The sequence below is a fragment of the Melospiza georgiana genome, chromosome 6 (assembly GCF_028018845.1).
Source record: "Melospiza georgiana isolate bMelGeo1 chromosome 6, bMelGeo1.pri, whole genome shotgun sequence".
Taxonomy (NCBI): Eukaryota; Metazoa; Chordata; class Aves; order Passeriformes; family Passerellidae; genus Melospiza; species Melospiza georgiana.
This window is the reverse complement of record NC_080435.1, coordinates 34,258,617-34,277,743: the sequence shown is the minus strand read 5'-3', so window position 1 is coordinate 34,277,743 and position 19,127 is coordinate 34,258,617. Positions and strand designations below refer to the sequence as shown.

The following is a 19,127-nucleotide window of genomic DNA, read 5'->3' as shown; positions in this document are numbered from 1 at the left end:
TTTGTACTCTTGCAATAAACTATAAAGTTTCTAGCTAAGATAGAGGGGGAAAACCCTCAAAATGTGATCCTAAAGCTTTCAAGAGAGAAAGCAAGAGAACAGAATCTATAATCTGTAAGAAATTCAGTTCTTAACCCATACTTTTAAGTGCTTGAAATCTCAGGGCTAGGACACCACTAACCTGTAGGTAGCTCATGAATGCAATTAAATCAAGATCCATGCGGGCACTTATATTTCTTGGTCACCTGCACAGTCAATTCTCTTCATAACCGCTAGTCTTTCAATGTTGTTTTTAGGAGAGTATATCTATCTTTGAAATTATAAAAGTTACTAAAAACACCCAGCACAGAAACTAAGACTTGCAGTGTACTTATTGATATGTAAATAGTACCTAATAATATTGCTTGCCTAAGTTGGAGCCTTAACAAACTTTCAAGGAAATCCAAGCACGAACTTGGATGGTTCCCTCCCAAAATTAAGCAGGAGTCATTACCCTGCTGCATGCCCTGTCGACATCCGCAGCCTTATTACTACAGTTTTTGTTTCGACTTTGAGCAGCAAGAAACAGTCATTTCAGCGTGACTTGCTAAAAGGGCCTTGAAAATGACTTTTAAGGCGTTACACAGCAGCAGCCGCGGCCCAGCGCAGCCGCCCCTGCACACGACCGAGATCCAGCACTTCGGCCCCCTCTGCCCGCTGCGGCCGGGGCCGGAGGCGGGGCCGCCCGCCGCTCTTCCGCCCTCGCAGGCACCATGGCGGCTGGCAGAAGCGACTTGCCGGCACCGAACAGGGCACATCCCCAGGCGTGAGGCTGCCGGCGCCCTGCTCCGCCAGAAATGCCGGGCGCTCACGGCGGCTGGGCCAGCGGGGACCCGCGTACCCGCAACCCGCGTACCGGCGCAGAGCCGGGCGGCGCGGCATGGCCGCTCGCACCGCCCCCCTCGCACCGCACCGCCCCGGACGGGACGCGGGGCGGAGCCGGGGGAAGTGGCGGCCGCGGCGGCTTGTGGCTGCCTGGGCGCTGGGCTGGTGGCGCGGGTGCCCCCGGGTTGACGCGGTTCTCCGCCCCGCCATCGCTGGCCTTCTGCCTCTCGCCGCCCGGCGTGACCCGCGCCTCTCCTGCCGCCTCCGCGCAGGCCGGGCGGTTCAAGGCATGAAGCTGAGCAAAGCCCAGTACGATGAGATAGCCCAGTTCCTGGGGCACGTGCAGCCCACCCGGCAGAGTCTGAGGAAGCTGAAGGAGAAGTTTCCTAGGTAAGTGCATCCCGCCTTCCGGCGCGGGGCCTGTGGGCTCGCTGCGGCCGGGCACGGGGTCGCGGGGTCCGCCGCGCCAGCTCCGCCCGGTGCCCCAGCTCAGGCCCCACACGGTACAAAATCACCTGCACACGCACACGGTCATCGACTGCCGCTGGGAGCAGGATACTGCTCCATCCTCTGTGACCTGAGAAGTTGGCACAAAATAAAGAACACTTCCCCCGACGCACGTCCCAGTGAAAGCTCTTGGGGCCCTTCATGAGCCTCTTGGACACCAAGGAGGTCTTCTAATGTGAATAAAGTCTTGCGGTGCAGAACGAGCCTTGGCTGAAGCCAAGTGTGAAATACATCCTGCAATGCCAGTGCCCCTGTTTCTTAGGGATAAGGGACTTTATGGATCCATAATTCTCTGCTTGCTGCTGCATTCCAGTTGAAACTGGAAAAGGGTTCATCTTTTCACTTAGGGACATTCATGTGTTTCTTTGACTGAGCTGTGTTCAGAATTCTCAAAGACATTTGCACATGACCATGGCCTAGAATGGAAAGGTATCCATGGCAGGATGTGCTCCATGCACCAATTTTCATTGCTGAAATTTGCTTCCTACCAACTACGAGAGAGTTCTAAAGAATGTTGCAAGGTTTCACTTTCACATTTGGGGGAAGGAATTTGCTGTTGCTGAATTGGACAGAAAAGCAAGTTATGTTCTGTGGAGAGAAGAGTGGTGCTGTTTCTAAAATCACAAGAAATAATACAGAAAAATGTAGGGGGTTAGATACTGTATCTAGTTTGGTGAAAGAAAGAAATTAACAAAACAGAAAATCATTCACATGCTTCCTGAATGAACCTTGCTTGTCTTTAACACAAATGCGCTGGAAGAAACTGACGCTGTGTGTAACTTGCAGTGTGTGGGTGAAGAGCCAACACTAACTTAGGCTTTTAAACTGTCCAGTGAAAGTGTGAGAGAATTGCCCTGTTACAGAGAAGAAGTGATAATAAAGCGTTGTAGTTGGTTCAGGGAGTGCATTGAGTTGCATTTTGGGTTCACCTTGCACAGTAAGGTGCTTTTCTGCAACTTGGAAAAGCACTTACCTTAACAAAGTGTGTCTCGGGAGCTTAGACTTGGCTTTATCACTTCAGTGCTAATGAAATCAGGAGAGAGTGTTTGTGGGTAGTTGTGTATGCATGCATACATACACATGCACATGTTCTCTTTTTCTACTTTCCTATAAAGTTGTCTTGAAAGAAGGTTAGAATTTGGGTTGGTTTTTCAGGTTAGTCACTATTTTTAGGAACCTGCTTCCAAGACAGATCCATAGGCACATGAGTGTTTGTTAGTCAAATTTGCCCAAAAATGACTGGGCTTTTCTGATGTGTTTTACTTCCCAGTCCACTCGCTTGGTGCTGCAAAAGATCCATTGAATCCTCTATTTCAGAACTTGATGACTCCTGAACAACTATGTATAACTAACAGTATAGGGTTATTTAGGAAAAGAATTCTGTTTGTTTTTTTTTTCTAAAGGATCTGGCTCAAGTGTGGTGAACACTGAAAAACAAAGGTTAGCTGTAGTAGTTGCTTCCACAATTAAGTGGCTATACCTTTATCTTGTTATTCACATTATGACATGAGAATGGCGTGTTTTGAATTTTGCTTGTAGATCTCTGCTGAATTTTGTTTGCCCATGCTAGGAGAAGGCTAAAACCTTCTATATGAGCAATGAATTGATAGCTTTTAAAAAATTGCCTGTCTTAAGTATATTTTGAGGAGCTCTGTACATCTTCTTTCTGTAAGTGTGATATTTCTTTGTTATCTCTTTGTTTATTTCTCATAGCAGGTCAGATGCAGAAGATAAGCAATACATTCCAAGGCCACTGCTTTCCTTAGCAGTAAGGAAGGTGTGTTGAAATAGACACATGTTAGGATGTGGAAAACAGGCATTTTCTATAACCCTTATGTTGTAAAAGAGGCCAGCTGCAAGCTGCAGAGATTTGTAAACTTGTATACCATCTTAAGGGGGAGGCTTTTTCAGTGATATGTTTGATAACTGTGGAGTAAGTTTTTTTTATAATCTGGAAATTTTGTCATTCTCTTCTAGGACAAGAAGGGTCTGACTGGACTTTCTGGCTGGATTTTTTTATTTTTCTTTATGAAAGCCAGAATCAACTAAAGCCCCCCACCCACCTCAACTTTTTCATTCAGTCTTTTTAAAAAAATATTCCAGAATCTGTCGTGGTACCTACAGTGTGATGAAGGTGTCCATAGCCAGTTTCTCATTATTATATAGTAACAGTTGCTGATTCAAACTGGAAAGTAGTAACATCCATAATAGCTGCTTTCACCTTGCACTTTCAATCTTTCCCTGGGAAGGATTGGAATTCCACTGGTAATGTAATACATAAATTGACAGTTTTCACATATTTCTGGTTCCTACTGCCTCATAGATCTTGTGGGTCTTTGGATTTCTGCATTAATCTGCTCAGTTTTTTCCTAATACTGTCTTATCTCTTGGCTCTTCCCTCAGCTGTTGTATTTCCTGAAGCCTTGCATTTTATGCTCCTAATTTGTATAAAATCTCTTTCGTGCTATGTGAAAGGGCCTACTCTTGTTGTGCAGTTTCTCCCTAAGAATAAATTGTAATTTCTGTAAACAATTGCCACAATGTAGTGCACAGGTATGGTGGGTGGTAGCTGCCACCCTGACCTGTGAATCTAAAAAAATTTTAACAGGGTAGTTTGTGCTTTACTATTATTGAACTACTTCAGGAGGTGAGATTATTACTTCAAATGAGTATTGTCATGTGACTTATTAATGTCAAAAAGTCAAAATTAAACTGCTTCTCATACTGTTTATAAGTATTTTAATGCAAGCATTGGGAATTCTTATATTTTACAACCCTGTAACTTTCCATACAACATGGATTTACTCTACTTTTCTTAAAATCCAGTTATTTTGCAAAAACTTGGATATTGAATTGCTGTTCTTTTTCTGTTAATGCTGTGCTTTGTATTTCATGCCTGGCAATTACCAATGTATTATTCATTTCTTTATTCTTAAGGTATTTGTTACATCCTTAGCAGTTGTCTCCTAACATGTTCCCATTTAACAGCAGGGTATTTGGATGACCTAAGGATTATCAAAATGTGATTTTAAGCACTAAGCACAATAAATCTCTGCCAGTATTGGATCACTGATCCGTAGTTCCTTTGATCTTTTTCACACATACGCCACTGGACTGATAAATCTGTATATTCAGTGTTGTGCTTTTCTGTTGAAGTATACCACATTTTCTGCTTAGTTTCTCACCTGAATTTTTCTATTTGCTAATAATTTGTGGTTTTCTTTGCTATTTTTGTATTATATTCTTCAGCTTTCCCTTCAGCTATGGACTCCTGTTATTCTGAGATACTATTCTTCTCAATGACAGCTAAAGTCTAAATTGAATGAACCATTTTAGGACTGGTTTTAGGCCATTGCAGGAAATGTTCTGAGAAAGTTAAAATCCTTTTCTCTCTCTTAAATGGTGGTTAAGAACTGCCCACAAGTAGAATCTTCTAGATACAAATCACCTTAGAACTACCTATTTATAGTGACATGATATGTTAGACCTTCAAAAATTCTGTCTTTTTTCAAAGACTATTTTAACTTGTTCTAAAAAGTCCAACTTCTGAGAGTTAAATTCATACCCAAACTGATAATTCTAGTACTTCAGTCTACTGTTTTAATTGTTTCAGTTCTTCTGTATATGGCAGAAAGCAATGTTTCTATCAGAAACCTTTTCTAAAGCTTCTTGTAGGTAGAACACAATTGACTTATGAGTATACCCTTCTCAAATATATACCTTGTACATGTTTTCCCCTTCTTCTTTGTATCCAAGTCTGATTGATTATTATAGTCTTCTTGACCAAATCTTTGTCTTGGTTTAAGAGAATTAAAAGTGGAACACTCTTAAATGAGTTCTCCTTTGTTTTCACCAATCCCTTTCCATCAATAAGGAGAAACAAAATACAAGTAGATGTAAGTGAAAAAATTAACAGTTTACTAACAAGTGAGGCTGCAAAAGGCAAAAATAAGAATAAATAACCACTAGATAGAAAATTGCTACATCTCACAAACTCCCCCAGAACAAAGAGAGACCCAAAATGGCAAAAATACTCTTTCCAAGATGGTGCCTGCCATGGGTGACGACTGTAGGGAGGGGAAAGGAAAATGGTGCCAGACACTGCCCCCGAGATGGCGCTTTGCAGGTGATCGCATGGCCTGGGAGACGAAGGGGAGGGATGGCAGCAAACCCTGGGAAGGCAGGAGCTTACAGACGTTTCCAGTGACACATGAGAAGTACTAGCACCTGTGGGGTCAGTGCCACTGCCCACCAGACTCTGATGGTGCTGGTGCTGATGTCTCTGAACTGTGGGTGTGTTGTGGAGAAGAAACCGGTCTGTCAGCCCTGGTATGAGGTGACCGGGCCCCAGCAACCGGCTGGCTTTGCAAAGTTCACCCCAAAACAGTTTTTAATTATAAAATGCAGTTTTTCCGAATGGCTACTATTGCAAGCCCAAGAAAAAACCGCAAACAGCTTCCCAAAGTAAGCCCTCCAAAGCAGATCGTCCACTTTCAGCACGTACTGCCAGCAGTGAGTTTGTTCCCCACTTCCCAACTCCAATTTAAAAAGGGACTGCAGCAATGTCCCCTCTGCCCTGTGGTTCCAGTTCGGGATGCGCTGGATCTTAAAAGAGGCCATAACAATTTTTGGGTGTGGATGGACATGGAATATAGTAACATTTTGGGTTAACCCATGACAGTCTTTCTCTGGTCTCTACCAAACTTTCTAAGGATGTAAGCTTTGGTGACCCAATTCATTACGATACTGTCTTGGGTTTTTTTTAATGTGAGATTTTTTTCTGGCTTGGTTCTGTCCTGTGTTTGAGTTTCTTACACCAGGTTGTGCTCAAATTGGTGGTTCCAGAAACTTTCTAGCCTTGAGCATCTTTTAGTAATTCCAAACTCATGCTTTTCAAGTTCTTGCACTGATCTGTTGTGAAACATGTTTCAGTCCATTTGAGGATTGCTATATTTTCCCACAGCACAATTTGTGTAGTCTATATTGTATCTCTTCCTTTTTTCAAGTTGTTAAACAAACTTGGTGCCTCTAGCCTGACTTTCCTTTAGGTACCTTCACTTGCATTTCTTTAAAAGAAGCATTAGTTTCTGAGACTATTTAAGTGCAAACTGTGTTACAGAGATTTTCACAGTACTAGTGTTTTGAAGTATGAGCTGACTTTTATCAGCAGCTATGTGCAGTTCATCACTTTTGTGCATCTATTCAAAAAAGTACTGTTCTCATTGTGTCCCTTGTGTGAAAACCTATTCCACGCGATCAAGAGGATCTTTTTTCACAGCAGAAAGGTAAGGGAACCTGGCATAAATATAAGAGAAGTGCTTTTAAAATTTTTTCTTCCTTTTTTTTTCCCCCCAGTAAGCAAGAGGAAAATGTGATGCACAGCTTCATATTGATATGCTTGAGTATGTCTATTTGGTTTTAATGCATGTAAGTTCATATTTGATTATTGGAATATACACACTTGGTTCCCACAGCATATCAAGGGGTGAGCATTCCTCTACATTGATGACCTCTACTTTTCATTACTTAGCATCCCCTCAGTTTTCCACACATTTTCAGTAATTGTGTTGCTCTTTCTCCAAATTATTGATGGATAGCTTTATTAAATGACACCCGGCCTGGAAACCATCTCAGCAAGATTTTAATTTTTTAAAAAAAGTATCTGCACAGTAATGTGTTACAGTGTAAATTGGAAAAAATAATCTGTTTATTATTTGCTCAATTTTATCACTTTCTCTGTGGTGATTCATATTGAAACAAAGGCCCTAAAGAAGCTTAAATGTATGATTTGAATGTTATTTCTTTTACCAGCAGCTTAAGGCTGAGGAATCATTTTTTCCCCTCTTTTCCAGTGTCATTGTTGCCTCTGATTTTGTTTTTTAGGGTTAGGGGGGGATAAGTCTTTCATTTTCCCCTTGAAGACAATTTTGTTTACAGAGCAATATATTGCTTGTTTGTGAATAATTTTATTCTGCTTTCATGCAGTTGCTTAGATTGTCAAGCAGTACTGATGAGCCCATGATGACTGTGGTGAGAAAAAGGAGGATTTTTTTTCTTTTTCTTTTTTCTTTCCAGTTCTGTATTCTGGTGTCTGGAGCCTGCAGATTGAGTCAAAGTGGAGGGAAAATTCTTCATGCCTTGCTCTAGTGCTCTTTGGAGCTGCTGTTACCTGGAAGGCAGACTGGCAGTGAGGCTCATGGGCAAAGGGCAGAGAGCTGCAGAGTTCGAGGCTCCGAACTCGGGCACAGGATTATTAGACAGGTTGTATTTATGAGCAGGCATCCTACTGCTGTGTGACACTTCACTTGCACTCTCTTCTTCCTAGAAAGGTTCTTGTCATAGCAAACCCAACATTGTTCTTGTAACTTCTGCTCTCTCTGCTCTTCTGAATAGTTGATTAATTATTTTGAAAAGCAGAAGAACTAGGCTATTTTTCATTACTCTGCAAACACTGGTGTAGCAAATCTCATTTAGAAAGTTACCTTTGTGCTTGCGAGTGATAGAAATTTATTCTGAAAAAAAAGCGTTTAAAGGCACAATTTAAATGCCTTTCGCTATATTCTCAATATTTAACAATTGCATAAATTCATGCTCTGCCTATATAAACGATCCCATCAAGTAGCAAATGCTTTGTACCACTGTAATGTATTTAAATATTCTGGAGGATTTAATGAGAGTATCAATGAAATAGTAGAATTTTCAAAGTTTTATACTTTCTTCTTTTACATTAGACTTCAGAATAAACAATGTTTGAGACGGAGTTTGTTTTTGTCTAATCTATGTAGAATAAACCTACTGTAATTTAAAATTTGTTATGTACTTGAAGCTGCAGTAAACCTCACAGGTAAACAGATAGATAATAAGAGATGAGAAGGAGGTCTTGGGTCATTAATTGAAAAGAGAATTAGCAATGTTCAAGTTTCAAGAAGTGACCCACAATAAAATGTAGCATATTTTCAATAATCCTAAAATGAAATAAAAATTAACTGTGCAAAGTAATTATGTGAACAATTGATAATACTCCCTTTGGAAAGATGTTCTTGTTATTTGAAACCTTGGTAGAAAATCTACTATATCACAGCTTTAATAGGCTGAACCTGTGGGCAGTTACTCTTTTTGCTTAAATATCAGTGAACAATCAATATCAAAGAAGTTGTAATTTGTTGGTTTTGATATGACTTGCTAACAAACTGTTTGCTAGTGTTGTGACCAAAATAGGAAGGATACCAGTCCTCTCCTGTAATAGGAAATATTGTGTGAAAGAAATCAACAGTATCAGTATAAAACTCAGAAAAACTTTGTCTCCTTTATTATTCATTAAATTAAACAGAAGATGCTGACTTAAAAGTTAGATATTGATAGCAGTGAGTGGGTTCAGAGTAGAATGGAAAATAGAGTTTTGCTCACATTTGTGGCTTTCCCAACACCAACAGACAGGATTTAGGCAGAAAACTTCCACTGGCCCAGGTGAATACTAGATTTTCAGGACATGAGTGCTTTCTTTTGTTTGGAGAGATAGAAGAAGTTTTTTGTAGTTGTTTGCATGTTACCTATTAATAGAAAAGTAGTCGTAATATATGTATGTGTCAGCATGAAAGTTAATTTTGAAGGAAGTTCATTGTAGTTTTCTGTCACATTTTTTATTGGTGTAACCATCTTCTTCCTTATACACATATGTTGTCCATCCTAGCAAAATACAAACCTATTTTAATCGTTAGTCTTGAAATTTTGTTTGAAATATACAAGGAAAATTAATTTTTTATTTTCTGAATTCTTGAGTACTGATAAATCTCTTCCTTCTCTTCTCTTTTAATGTTTTCCCCTTCCAGTTTGTGAAGTGTTACCATATGGGAGTACAGTTCTTTAAAAAAAAAAAAAAAACAAAATTACACAGAACAGGACTTATTACACTTGTGAAATTCATTTTGGCGGAGTAAAGGGAAACCTTTTTTGGCCTTGAGGAATTTATACAAACCACTTAGAAGCCAATACTATATCCTTTGAAGATTTGATGGTGAAATACAATGATTGGAGGGGGTCTTTTAAAGCAGATGTGGAAATTAGTTCCCTATAATTTGAAAATGCATTCTGAATCTGTTGGAGCTGTGTGTTAAGTGCTCTTGTTTAATTCAGAAGAAAAGAAATAGAAAGAGAGAGAAAAACAGAACCAGAAAAAAATGCAGAGAAAGGAGAAAGCAACAGGAAGAAAATAGAAAAATATAGACAAGAGGGAGAAGAGAAAAAATGCAAGAGAAAAAGAAATTAAATGGAGAAAAAAAAAGAGAAAAGAAAACAGAAAAGGAGCAGAAGATTTAAAAAGGGAAAGGAAAAGAAAAAAGAAAATCCTTTCATATGTCAAAGCTGGGAGAGTTGTCTTGGTCAACATGTACACTACTGTGTTGATTTGTGAGGTTTAATTTGGTTGTACTTTCTGACACTTCTTAAATTCCATGGATGTGATAATCACTGGTAGGATAGGAATATAAGTCTTGTGACACAGTCTTTTTCTATGTATTTCATTCTAAAGTAAGCTTGATGTCATCAGACAGACCAGCAGATGTCTGTAGATTTAAGGGCAAGATTATGGTGGTTGTTAAGGGAGGATCAAGAAGAAGTTTTAACACTGACCATATGTGCTTTTTAATTGACTTGTGGATTTTAGGATACCATTATATTCATGTTGCTTATATTTAAGGAATATTGTGATAGAAATGGTAATTCTTGATTGTATTTTAGAAACTATTCCATAATGTATCATTCTTCTGAAGCCTGAAAACAAGGCTAGGTTCAAGTTTTACGAGCGTAGGCGATTTGCTACATCAGAATGGAAAATATTTTATTCATGCATTGTTTTTTGGACAGTCATATTCTGGGCTATATTACAATGGCACAATAAATTGCTGAATACACTGTCTGTTGAATATGACCTCACCATGAAAAATTTGATGCATTAGAGTAGGAAAGGTTGGAATATATCAACCTTAGCTGACAAGGGACTTTGAATTTTGACCTAACACAGATGACCTTTGTGTGCAATAAAAGTGAGTTTAATCTCCAGGTCAAGGTTGAGGTGAACAGTAGGGCAATGTGGATTGGTTTGTACTGGCTGTGTCTGGATCACACCTAGCAAGCAAAGAAATCCAAGGTCTTTGCACTTCAGAGTAACCAAATGCTTGTTTACCTAAACTCATATCTGTTACACCACATTTAAAAACTTGTGGTACTGTAGACAGCTAACTCCTCAGCAGCCATAGACTATTTCATTTGAAGCTCAGTGTTTCAGGCATGAGGTATGTATATTCTGCTGCTATAGATCACTGAATAGGTAAATAATATTTCCCCTGTAGTGCGTAAAAGAAGGACTGTTCACAGTACCGCCTTGCTATGAAAAGGGTGAAATGTAGAAGGTCTGTTTCTTTGACAGCTCACCTGTCTTTTAAACATCGTAAGTTTATTCCTAAGTCTTATGCTTTTAAGAGGAATGTAATTAAGAGAGTTCTGGTATGTTTCACTAGGCAAATACAAAGAAAACAGGTCCTTTTGAGCACTCCTTTGCTGTAAAAGGTATTTGATCAGAAAAGCTAAGTTACAAAATGGTTTGGGGATTGTCTAGGTTACATAATAAAGACATATAGATGAATTTAAATAAAATATTGTCGCATTTATAGCAGTCACAAACAAAATTCATCTTTTTAACTGGCTCATGTTCTAGGAGTGCTATTTCACTGATGTACCACAGGTACATATGCTGAATACTTAACACGTTGAAGAGTGGTAGCAGTGGTGCTGTTGGAAGGAGAGAGTTCTCTTTAAATCAGCCAGGGAAAAAAAAGTTTGAGACTAATGGAAAGAACCTCTACTCCTTTAATAGAGCCTGCAAAATATATTCTCCAGGACTGATCAGCTCTGAAGGCTCTAGAGGTTTGATGATTGGAATGGCAGGAAATCACGCTTTCAGGACATAACGAATTGACTAGGCCATCCATCATTTGTTAGCATGCGCTGAAACACTGGGTTTGTGTGCAGAGGTCTGTGATTTAGTAAATACTTGAGAGATGAATAGAGCTTACACACAAGGGAAGATATTGCTGTCCTTCAGCAGCCTTAGACACAGATCCCTGCTGAGAAGGCCGTCTGACAGCAGCTCATCAGTAACTGGCCTGTCACAGTCAGTGATGCCCACCAGCCATCCCTGGTATATTAAATGCATTTTTAATATCTGCTTCAGTAGATTTAATGAAGAAAATTTAGTTTCCATACTCTGATCACTGCTTTCTCAAGTGTTTTAAAGCATTGAGCAAAGCACTTCCAAGAAAGGAACTGTGCTGATAACAAGAGGAGTTCATTGAAAATCGGAATGAAACAGGGGTGTTATTATCCAAATAGTTTCCTTAAATCAAAACAAAAATGTTTGGAAAAAGCAGTGATGATCTTAGAAACAATTGACCCTCCCGCAGAGGGACCTTATGCAGCAGGCTGTGCAGCAGCAGAGATACAGGGCTGGGAAAAGGTGTTTGCACAGTGGTTCTATTTAGTGTGGCAGAGCTTGCCAAAAGGCAAAATTGCATTTCTTAGGCTCTCGTGTGTCAGTACCAGAACCAGACAGAATCATCATTCTGTCTGGCTTTCAGGGTCCAGAGAGAAGGGTGGCTGTGAATGGAGGAAATGGAATAGATAAAGTTTTTGATTGCTAGCATAGATTTTGTTTTGGTTTTGGCATTTTTGCAAGCAATGCTTTTGGTGAAAATAATTGTAGCATTACATGGTATTATATAAACTGATATAAGAAACAAACAATAAGATACAATGGGAAATAAAACTGCTGTTTTTATAACTTGGCAGACTCACTGAGAGTTATTCAATATTGACATTCTGTGTGTAAGGATTGTACGGAATTATATTTTAACTTCATGGCAAATTATAAGATCTTTTGCTGTCCATACATGTAGAAAAACTTCATAGTTATTTCATTTTCCTTCCAACTTGCAGGGAAAACTTCTGTTTACATAAAAGCAAATAAGTTGATTCTCATTTTGTGATGAGATTCAATGCTTATGGTAGTTACTTCAAGACAGCAAGACAACTTGATTTTGTTGCAAACATCTATTTGAAACATTGACTTCTTGAGCTTTTTCTCTCTCAGGAATCCATTCTGTGTTCACAGAAGAGAAAACAAGTCCTGAGTGAGACCTATAAATTTGATTCTTGTATGTGTCAAAACAGTAATGTATTAAATGCATATTATTATAAAAATTTAAGAAGTGTCCTAAATGCTTACATTTTTATAACACACAACATATTAAATAATACATTTTCTTGTTAGCGTCTGTTTGCTGTCATTGTTAGCAGGACCTATGATTTATTCCTTAAATTAATGACTACAACCATTTTGGTGCTGACAAATGCCCCTTATGGCTTATCACATCACTTTAAAAGCAGCATATATGCTTCTACGAGAGTAATTTTTTAATTGTTCATTCTTTTAAGTTCCTGGTGAAAGTAACACCTCTATTTTCAGTGTGAAAGTATCAGAAGCTTGAATTATACTCTCAACTGAGTGAGATATTGCTGAGGATTAATTTCTGTAAGAAAATGCAATACAGAAACTGATCCTAATAAAATTGTCTTCTAAGCCAAGCCTGATACAGTATTGTTACCAAGAAAAACCAACAGCATTGATAGAGGAATGGAAAGATAATACCCTGCGTTCCTCTGATCAGGTGATGGTTGAAAGCCTTGTTCATGTTTTTGTTTGGCTAGTTGGTACCATACAAGTAGATGTCAAACACCCATAGGCATGCTTTGTTACTAGTTTTCAGCTTGTTGTCCATGGACTTCAAATGAAGAATTCAAAATAAATTAATTTCTTGTCAAAAGACTTAAATTTGCCAAACAGGAACCTGTGCCTGTCATGGGAAAAACATTATGATTTGTGAACAACTTAGGATGAAAACTTTTGTTTGTAAGCAACTAAAGCAATTTTTTACATGTCTTATGTTTTATTTGAGTACAATCTTTTTTTAAAATTCTTGTGTCCATAATATTTTGAGTAATGATAGTGATTTGAGTAGAAGATACTATCTCTTCCATTGCACACACCAGGACATCCAGTAGCCTGATTGAAAGTGGCAGTCTCATTGCTTTGTATTAGAGAATTGTTGAACTTGCTTTATTCTTTTCATCTGAATAGAATGCTAAGTGTTGCTGTCTATCCAAATGTAGAAAAAACCTTCAGATCAGGATGTAGTGCTGAAGAGGACTTGATTGTTTGGGTGATTGTTCTCTATTTGCATGTCTGTATTTATGCCTTCAAAGTCTTGGAAGCAGTTGATGGTCTAGTTTCCCATATACTTCCACAAACTTCAACACAAAATAAAAATGTTCTAAGATAGCACACGTTCTTCTTTCACAGAAAGCAAAATGTTGTCAAATATTCCTTTGAACAAGACACGTGTGATAGCAAAAGTATTCTTTTATGCAATGTAGCCTGTCTGAAACAGTTTCAAAGGCAACATAGAAGCTGTGACCAGGATGGAGGTAATACTCCTGTGACTGAATTACTATAAAGGGTCTTTTGGAGTTCCCTGTTGTTAATTGAGGACACCAACAGCAATAAAGACGTCACATTTCTCTGTTTCAATTTGTGGTTGGCTGGGAGATAACAGAACTTCTTATCAGTCTTCTGTTGTACCATCCAGTCCTTTATTGCATCTCTTCTGTGGAATACAGATGCTCATTTGGAGACTACAACTTGTGGAGAGTACAGTAGGCAGAGAGTGAGTGTATGTTTCTATATATGAAATGGCTGTTGAACATTAGCCATTTACAGCATTAATATAAAATGCAATGTTGTAAATGCAGCTCTCCTTCAGTTTTCAATACAGCTGAGCAATATGTCCTCCTAGACAAGTGTATTTTCTTAGGGTACACAAAATACAAAAAGAGAAAAAAAACTTGAAAGCTAGATCTCTGGTTCTTACAGAGCTTAAAAATGAAGATCTGCTTTGACCAGTTGGCAGGTACTCCAGTAAGCCAAGCAAGTTCCAATCCAAATGGAGTTCAATGAGCTTATTGCAATGAGTGATCTAACAGAGGAATATGTTTTCCTTTATTAGGAAATATGTTATCCTTTTATTAGGAACGGAAGAATATAATTGTTGACCAAAAAGAGTCAGTTGGGCTACATTTTTTATCTCATTTATATTGTGTTCCTTTGACATCAGTGGTCTGAGAAAGAAAGGAAAATGGTCCTTTATGGAATAAATGTATAGTTTCAGTCTAAATATTTTCCTAGCCATATCTGTCTGCTTGATATGTCATCTAAGTGCTGAGCATTTTTTTCCAAACAAATTCCATTGGTTGCCCAACAACTATGATTCACAAGCTTCCTGCTTACACTTTTAGTTTTAATTTGCTATTTAGACACAGACCTCGACAGTGACCGACGATCGTTCTTACACATTGTTATTTTTCATGGTTTCAAGGTTTCTGGGTAGAGAATTTTGTCCATTTATCTGCACTAGATGCCTGTCATTCTAATATTTTAAATCAGTAAGTTAAAGATAATATTCAAATGTTTCAGCTACTGTGCAGAAATGAATATATTTTTCTGTAGACAGATTTAGGGAGGTCAGCATGTATCACATATTACTTGTTTGTGTTAGTTTGTTTTGTAATTTTAAGCTCTTTAGTTTCTTTTTCAAGGATATCTCTCAGTGGAACTTTGCATTAGTGGATCAGGATGTTTACTGAAATAACTGGTTGAAATTATTAAAATATGCAGTGGAAAGCAGTGTGCTTAATTTAATGGGCCTCTGAATATTAAATGCAAGTAAAATGTTATATAGACATGAAGCCAATTGTTATAGTATACGAAGCAATAGCTGTGTAAACCCTAACCTCATAATTTTGCAAGTTCTACTTTATCATGTAGCTGTAAAAGGCAATCAAAATAAATCACGGAAGATGAAGAAATATTTTCTAGGGCTTTCTGTATGCGTTCAGAAGTGGCGCTTGATCCATGAAATTTTAGTAAGCATATTAAATAATACAATATGATGTGCGACGTGTCAAGGCTGATAAATTATTTTGTATAGGACATTTATACAACATATGGTGAGCTGCTATGTGAACAGCTTAATGACTAAATTATGTTAATCTTCCTTGCCATATTTACTTTTCATTTAAGAAAAGGCATTTTTAAATTTTTATTTTACTTTTTTTATCATGTGTAGATATAAGAAAGGTGTAGGTCATCTCTGAGAAGCCGTGACAGTGATCCAAGGTTCCTCAGCTGTGCAGTGTACATAACACAGATGTTGGGAGAGTCATCTGTCAGCTATGCCTCTCCTATGGAGCTAAAGTTCTAGGGGGAAAAGAATTCGACACAGTGCTGTCACTGTTACATTTTCACAATAGAAGAGCATGCAAATAGTCAACCTCCTGCTTAGCAGTAATGCCCTGTCTAATGTCTGTGCTGGTTAGAATAAAAAAATAGTGGGTGCATCTAGGGCTCATAGATCTGACAAAGGTCATGCTATGCTGGGCATTTGAATTGGAAATTGTCTGGACTTAGATTTTATAAAGCTCCCAGTGTTGTCGGGGAAAATTTCAGCAGGGTTTTGTCCCTAGAGAGGCCTCTTAGACCCTTTTCTGTCCTATGAATGAATTTAGATGTGAGGGTTTCTCTTGCCTTAAAACTGTTAAGTTCATTTTGCATACATCCCTAGAGAGAAAAACTGGCAGATGCTTTTGTCTTGGAAGTGTTTAAAAGAAAACTGCAGAACAGGAACAAGGGAGAGAAGGGGCCCTGCGTGGAGTCCCAGAACATTTTGGAAATGGCCAATATGCAGTTTTCATCAGTACTAAGGCGGGGCGCAATATGGTGCCTGTAGCTCACTAGGGAATATGAATGTTGATTAAGCATACTCCCAGGCTTTGAAATCCTGAAAGCAGTGTCAGAATAATGGATGTTGAGCAAATGTCAAGCATTTGTTAATTTCGCTGTTATTTGGAGTTTATCTACCATGATCAATCAAATAAACTAGTGCTTCTCTGTTGTGGCATGTGTCATTGATATGGTGATTAGGTGGATAGAGAGGCCTTCTGCCTTTTTTTTTTTTTTGGTTAATCCAGGTAACAGATTACATATGAACAGCCATAACTTTAGGTTAAATGTTTCTTTGCAGTTGGTTTAGTGGAAAGAGTTGCATTAACAAAATACTTAGGGGGTACAGAGAGACTAAAATATTTTCATATATGCTGTGATAAAAAATTACATTTGTGCCATTTTTTCTGCTTTTGGCTTTAAAATATTACTGTCATGATGAATGAGAAATTGCTTCTAAATAAAAGTTGATAGAGGGATCTTTTACTTGTTCTTAGAAAGATAAGTTTGAAAACAAAGTACTGATTTATGGCTTAGCTCCCTTCTTCACTCTAAATATTTTGGTTTCTGAAAACTAGAAAGTTGATCTCAACATCCTCTTACTGATACCCTTTAGTTAAAAGTGGAGGTCTCTTTTATAAGAATATGAGCCTTCTTATAAAATATATCATGCATAATGTATATATGTAAGTTGTTAGTTACTCACTAACGTGCAGACCTGTAAACGTTCCAGTTGCGAATATTTTGTTCTCTTTCTCAGTTTTCACTATTTTCTGAAGTCCTAATTCTGTTAGGTTGCCACTCTTTGAAATTAGGTAACATATGAAGACGTGATATTTAAATGTGAAGAACAAGATTAAGATTTATCTGAAAGAGAAGAAGGCTCTGTGGCCTTTACTTCTTTACTGTAAAATATTAAAACTTCAAAATATGAGAGGATAGAGTTGGATGTTTTGTGGGAGGCATTTTTGAAAGCTGTCTGAATGATATTATCGGTCAAATTTCTATGAATTCCAGTGAGGTTTAACACTCTTCTCATTGACTTTTTTTTTATCTGTGGTACTTATGGACTTAATATAAAGAAAGTAATGTATATTTTTATTATGTTTTTGATAAGTCACAAAAATATAAGAAGTGTCAGTGAGTCATGCCATATTACTTAATGCATGCTGAGGTAATCTTCAGCTTATTTTAACAGAGAGCTAATGTTTGTTCTTCCTTGGCTTCCACATTTATTTATCAAAGCTGCTAAGCTTATTCTACCAAAGCCAGTGAAATTTTGGTGCTTAGTGAAGGTGGTTCTGTGTGGTCAATCTTATTGACTGTTGTTATCACATATGACTGTTCCATTAGTGTTCCATTAAATTCTGTTCCGTGGAGTAAGAGTTCTGGAAAGCCAGCATTGGCACTGTGAGAAACAAAGCTTATAGTCATTGTATATATTTTCAGGGCAATATAAGGAACACCAGAAAACTCCTCTAGAGAGGGGAGGAAGGGAAAGGAAAAGGAAGAGCCTGTTGATAGGAGTGGAAAGAGTAGAGAAGTTTTAGGATGCACTAATGTAATGTTGTGATCAGCTCTTGTGATGTTCCCTTCGTATTGCCTTCCAGTTTTAGGTAGACAGCTTTTTTAAAAAGAGAATGCTGGAAGAACATTAGTAGAAAGAGATAGCTGGATTTCCTTCTTGAGCATTTCTGCAGTCTTTCCAAGGGGAAGTAATTAGTGGCATTAAATGACGTTATTCCCTCTATGGCATAATATGCTATATCTCTGGGGCTGAAAGTAGCCTTTGTAAATATCAGCATGCATGATACAACAACTTAGATATACAAGACAAAATACTGCACTGTTGGGTAGGTAGATGTTCTGGTTTAGGGCAAATTTGGGAGGAAACTTTCAAAGAGGACTCTTTAGTAAGCAGATTCAAGTGGCCCCTCCCCCAACTGGTTCAGGGAAAGACAAGAATTATTATCTTTGTTTTTCTTTTTATTTTTGCTCAATAATTACAAATAACTTAAAAGTTGTAATTTTTTTTTAATTATAAACACTGTCTAGGGCTCTAAAATCTCAAGGAAACTAGCTATAAATGGATTAATCTCTTGCCTTGAGTCTGCATCATAACCAAAATGGGAATTTACTAAAAACTCTCACTTCTATATCATCTGTGTTTGCTTCTTGAAATTTTATCCTGAATATATTTTAGATTATATCCTGAATGGGAAGCATCAATAAGATCCTAACTTGTTTAAGGAATTAACAGTTTTGATTGGATAACTGGAAGCTTTTTTGACTTAAGATGTTCACTTTTTACCCTGGAGAAACCTGTGCAACAGTGTGTGTGCTTGACATGTGATGCATGCAAATGCTAAATACAGTAGCAGCATGAGGCAAGTGTCATTAACAGTAATTTATGTAATGAAAGCCACCTGGCTGTCTTTGTAATTAATTGCTTCTAAATAGTAAATTTTAAATGTAGTTTATAGTTTTCTAAATCTGATTATATATTTTTAGGAGCAAATTGTTTACGGGTATTTAGGGATTTATTTAGTGCTGAACTATGCTTTTTACATGCAGGCTAATGTTTTAATACAAAATGAACAAGCTAATTAGCTCAGAATTACCATTCATTCATAAAAATAGTTTTCTAAACTTAAACACCTAACTTATACAGGACAATATAGTTTTGCTGAAAAAAAAAGGCTATAAAGTAGAATTATTTTCCCCTTTGTCCACAGTAAATAAATATGGGATTGAAGTCTGAAAAACTTATCTTAACTGATCTATTTCTTTTCCTGGGCATAAGAGGAAGTAGCTCAATAGGCTAATCCAAACAAAATGAAGGAATGAACATGAAATAAATATTTTTAAA

General features: G+C 37.8%; 1 protein-coding gene across 1 annotated transcript in view; it reads left to right on the top strand.

The window, feature by feature from the left end:
- The first annotated feature begins 986 nt into the window (after nt 1–986).
- Nucleotides 987–19,127, top strand: part of CDIN1 (CDAN1 interacting nuclease 1) — a 124,171-nt gene continuing 106,030 nt past the window's right edge. Inside the window, exon 1 of the mRNA XM_058027301.1 lies at nt 987–1,254. Within this exon, the coding sequence (XP_057883284.1) occupies nt 1,154–1,254 (101 nt within the window). The 5' untranslated portion in view covers nt 987–1,153. The remainder of the gene's footprint in view (nt 1,255–19,127) is intronic.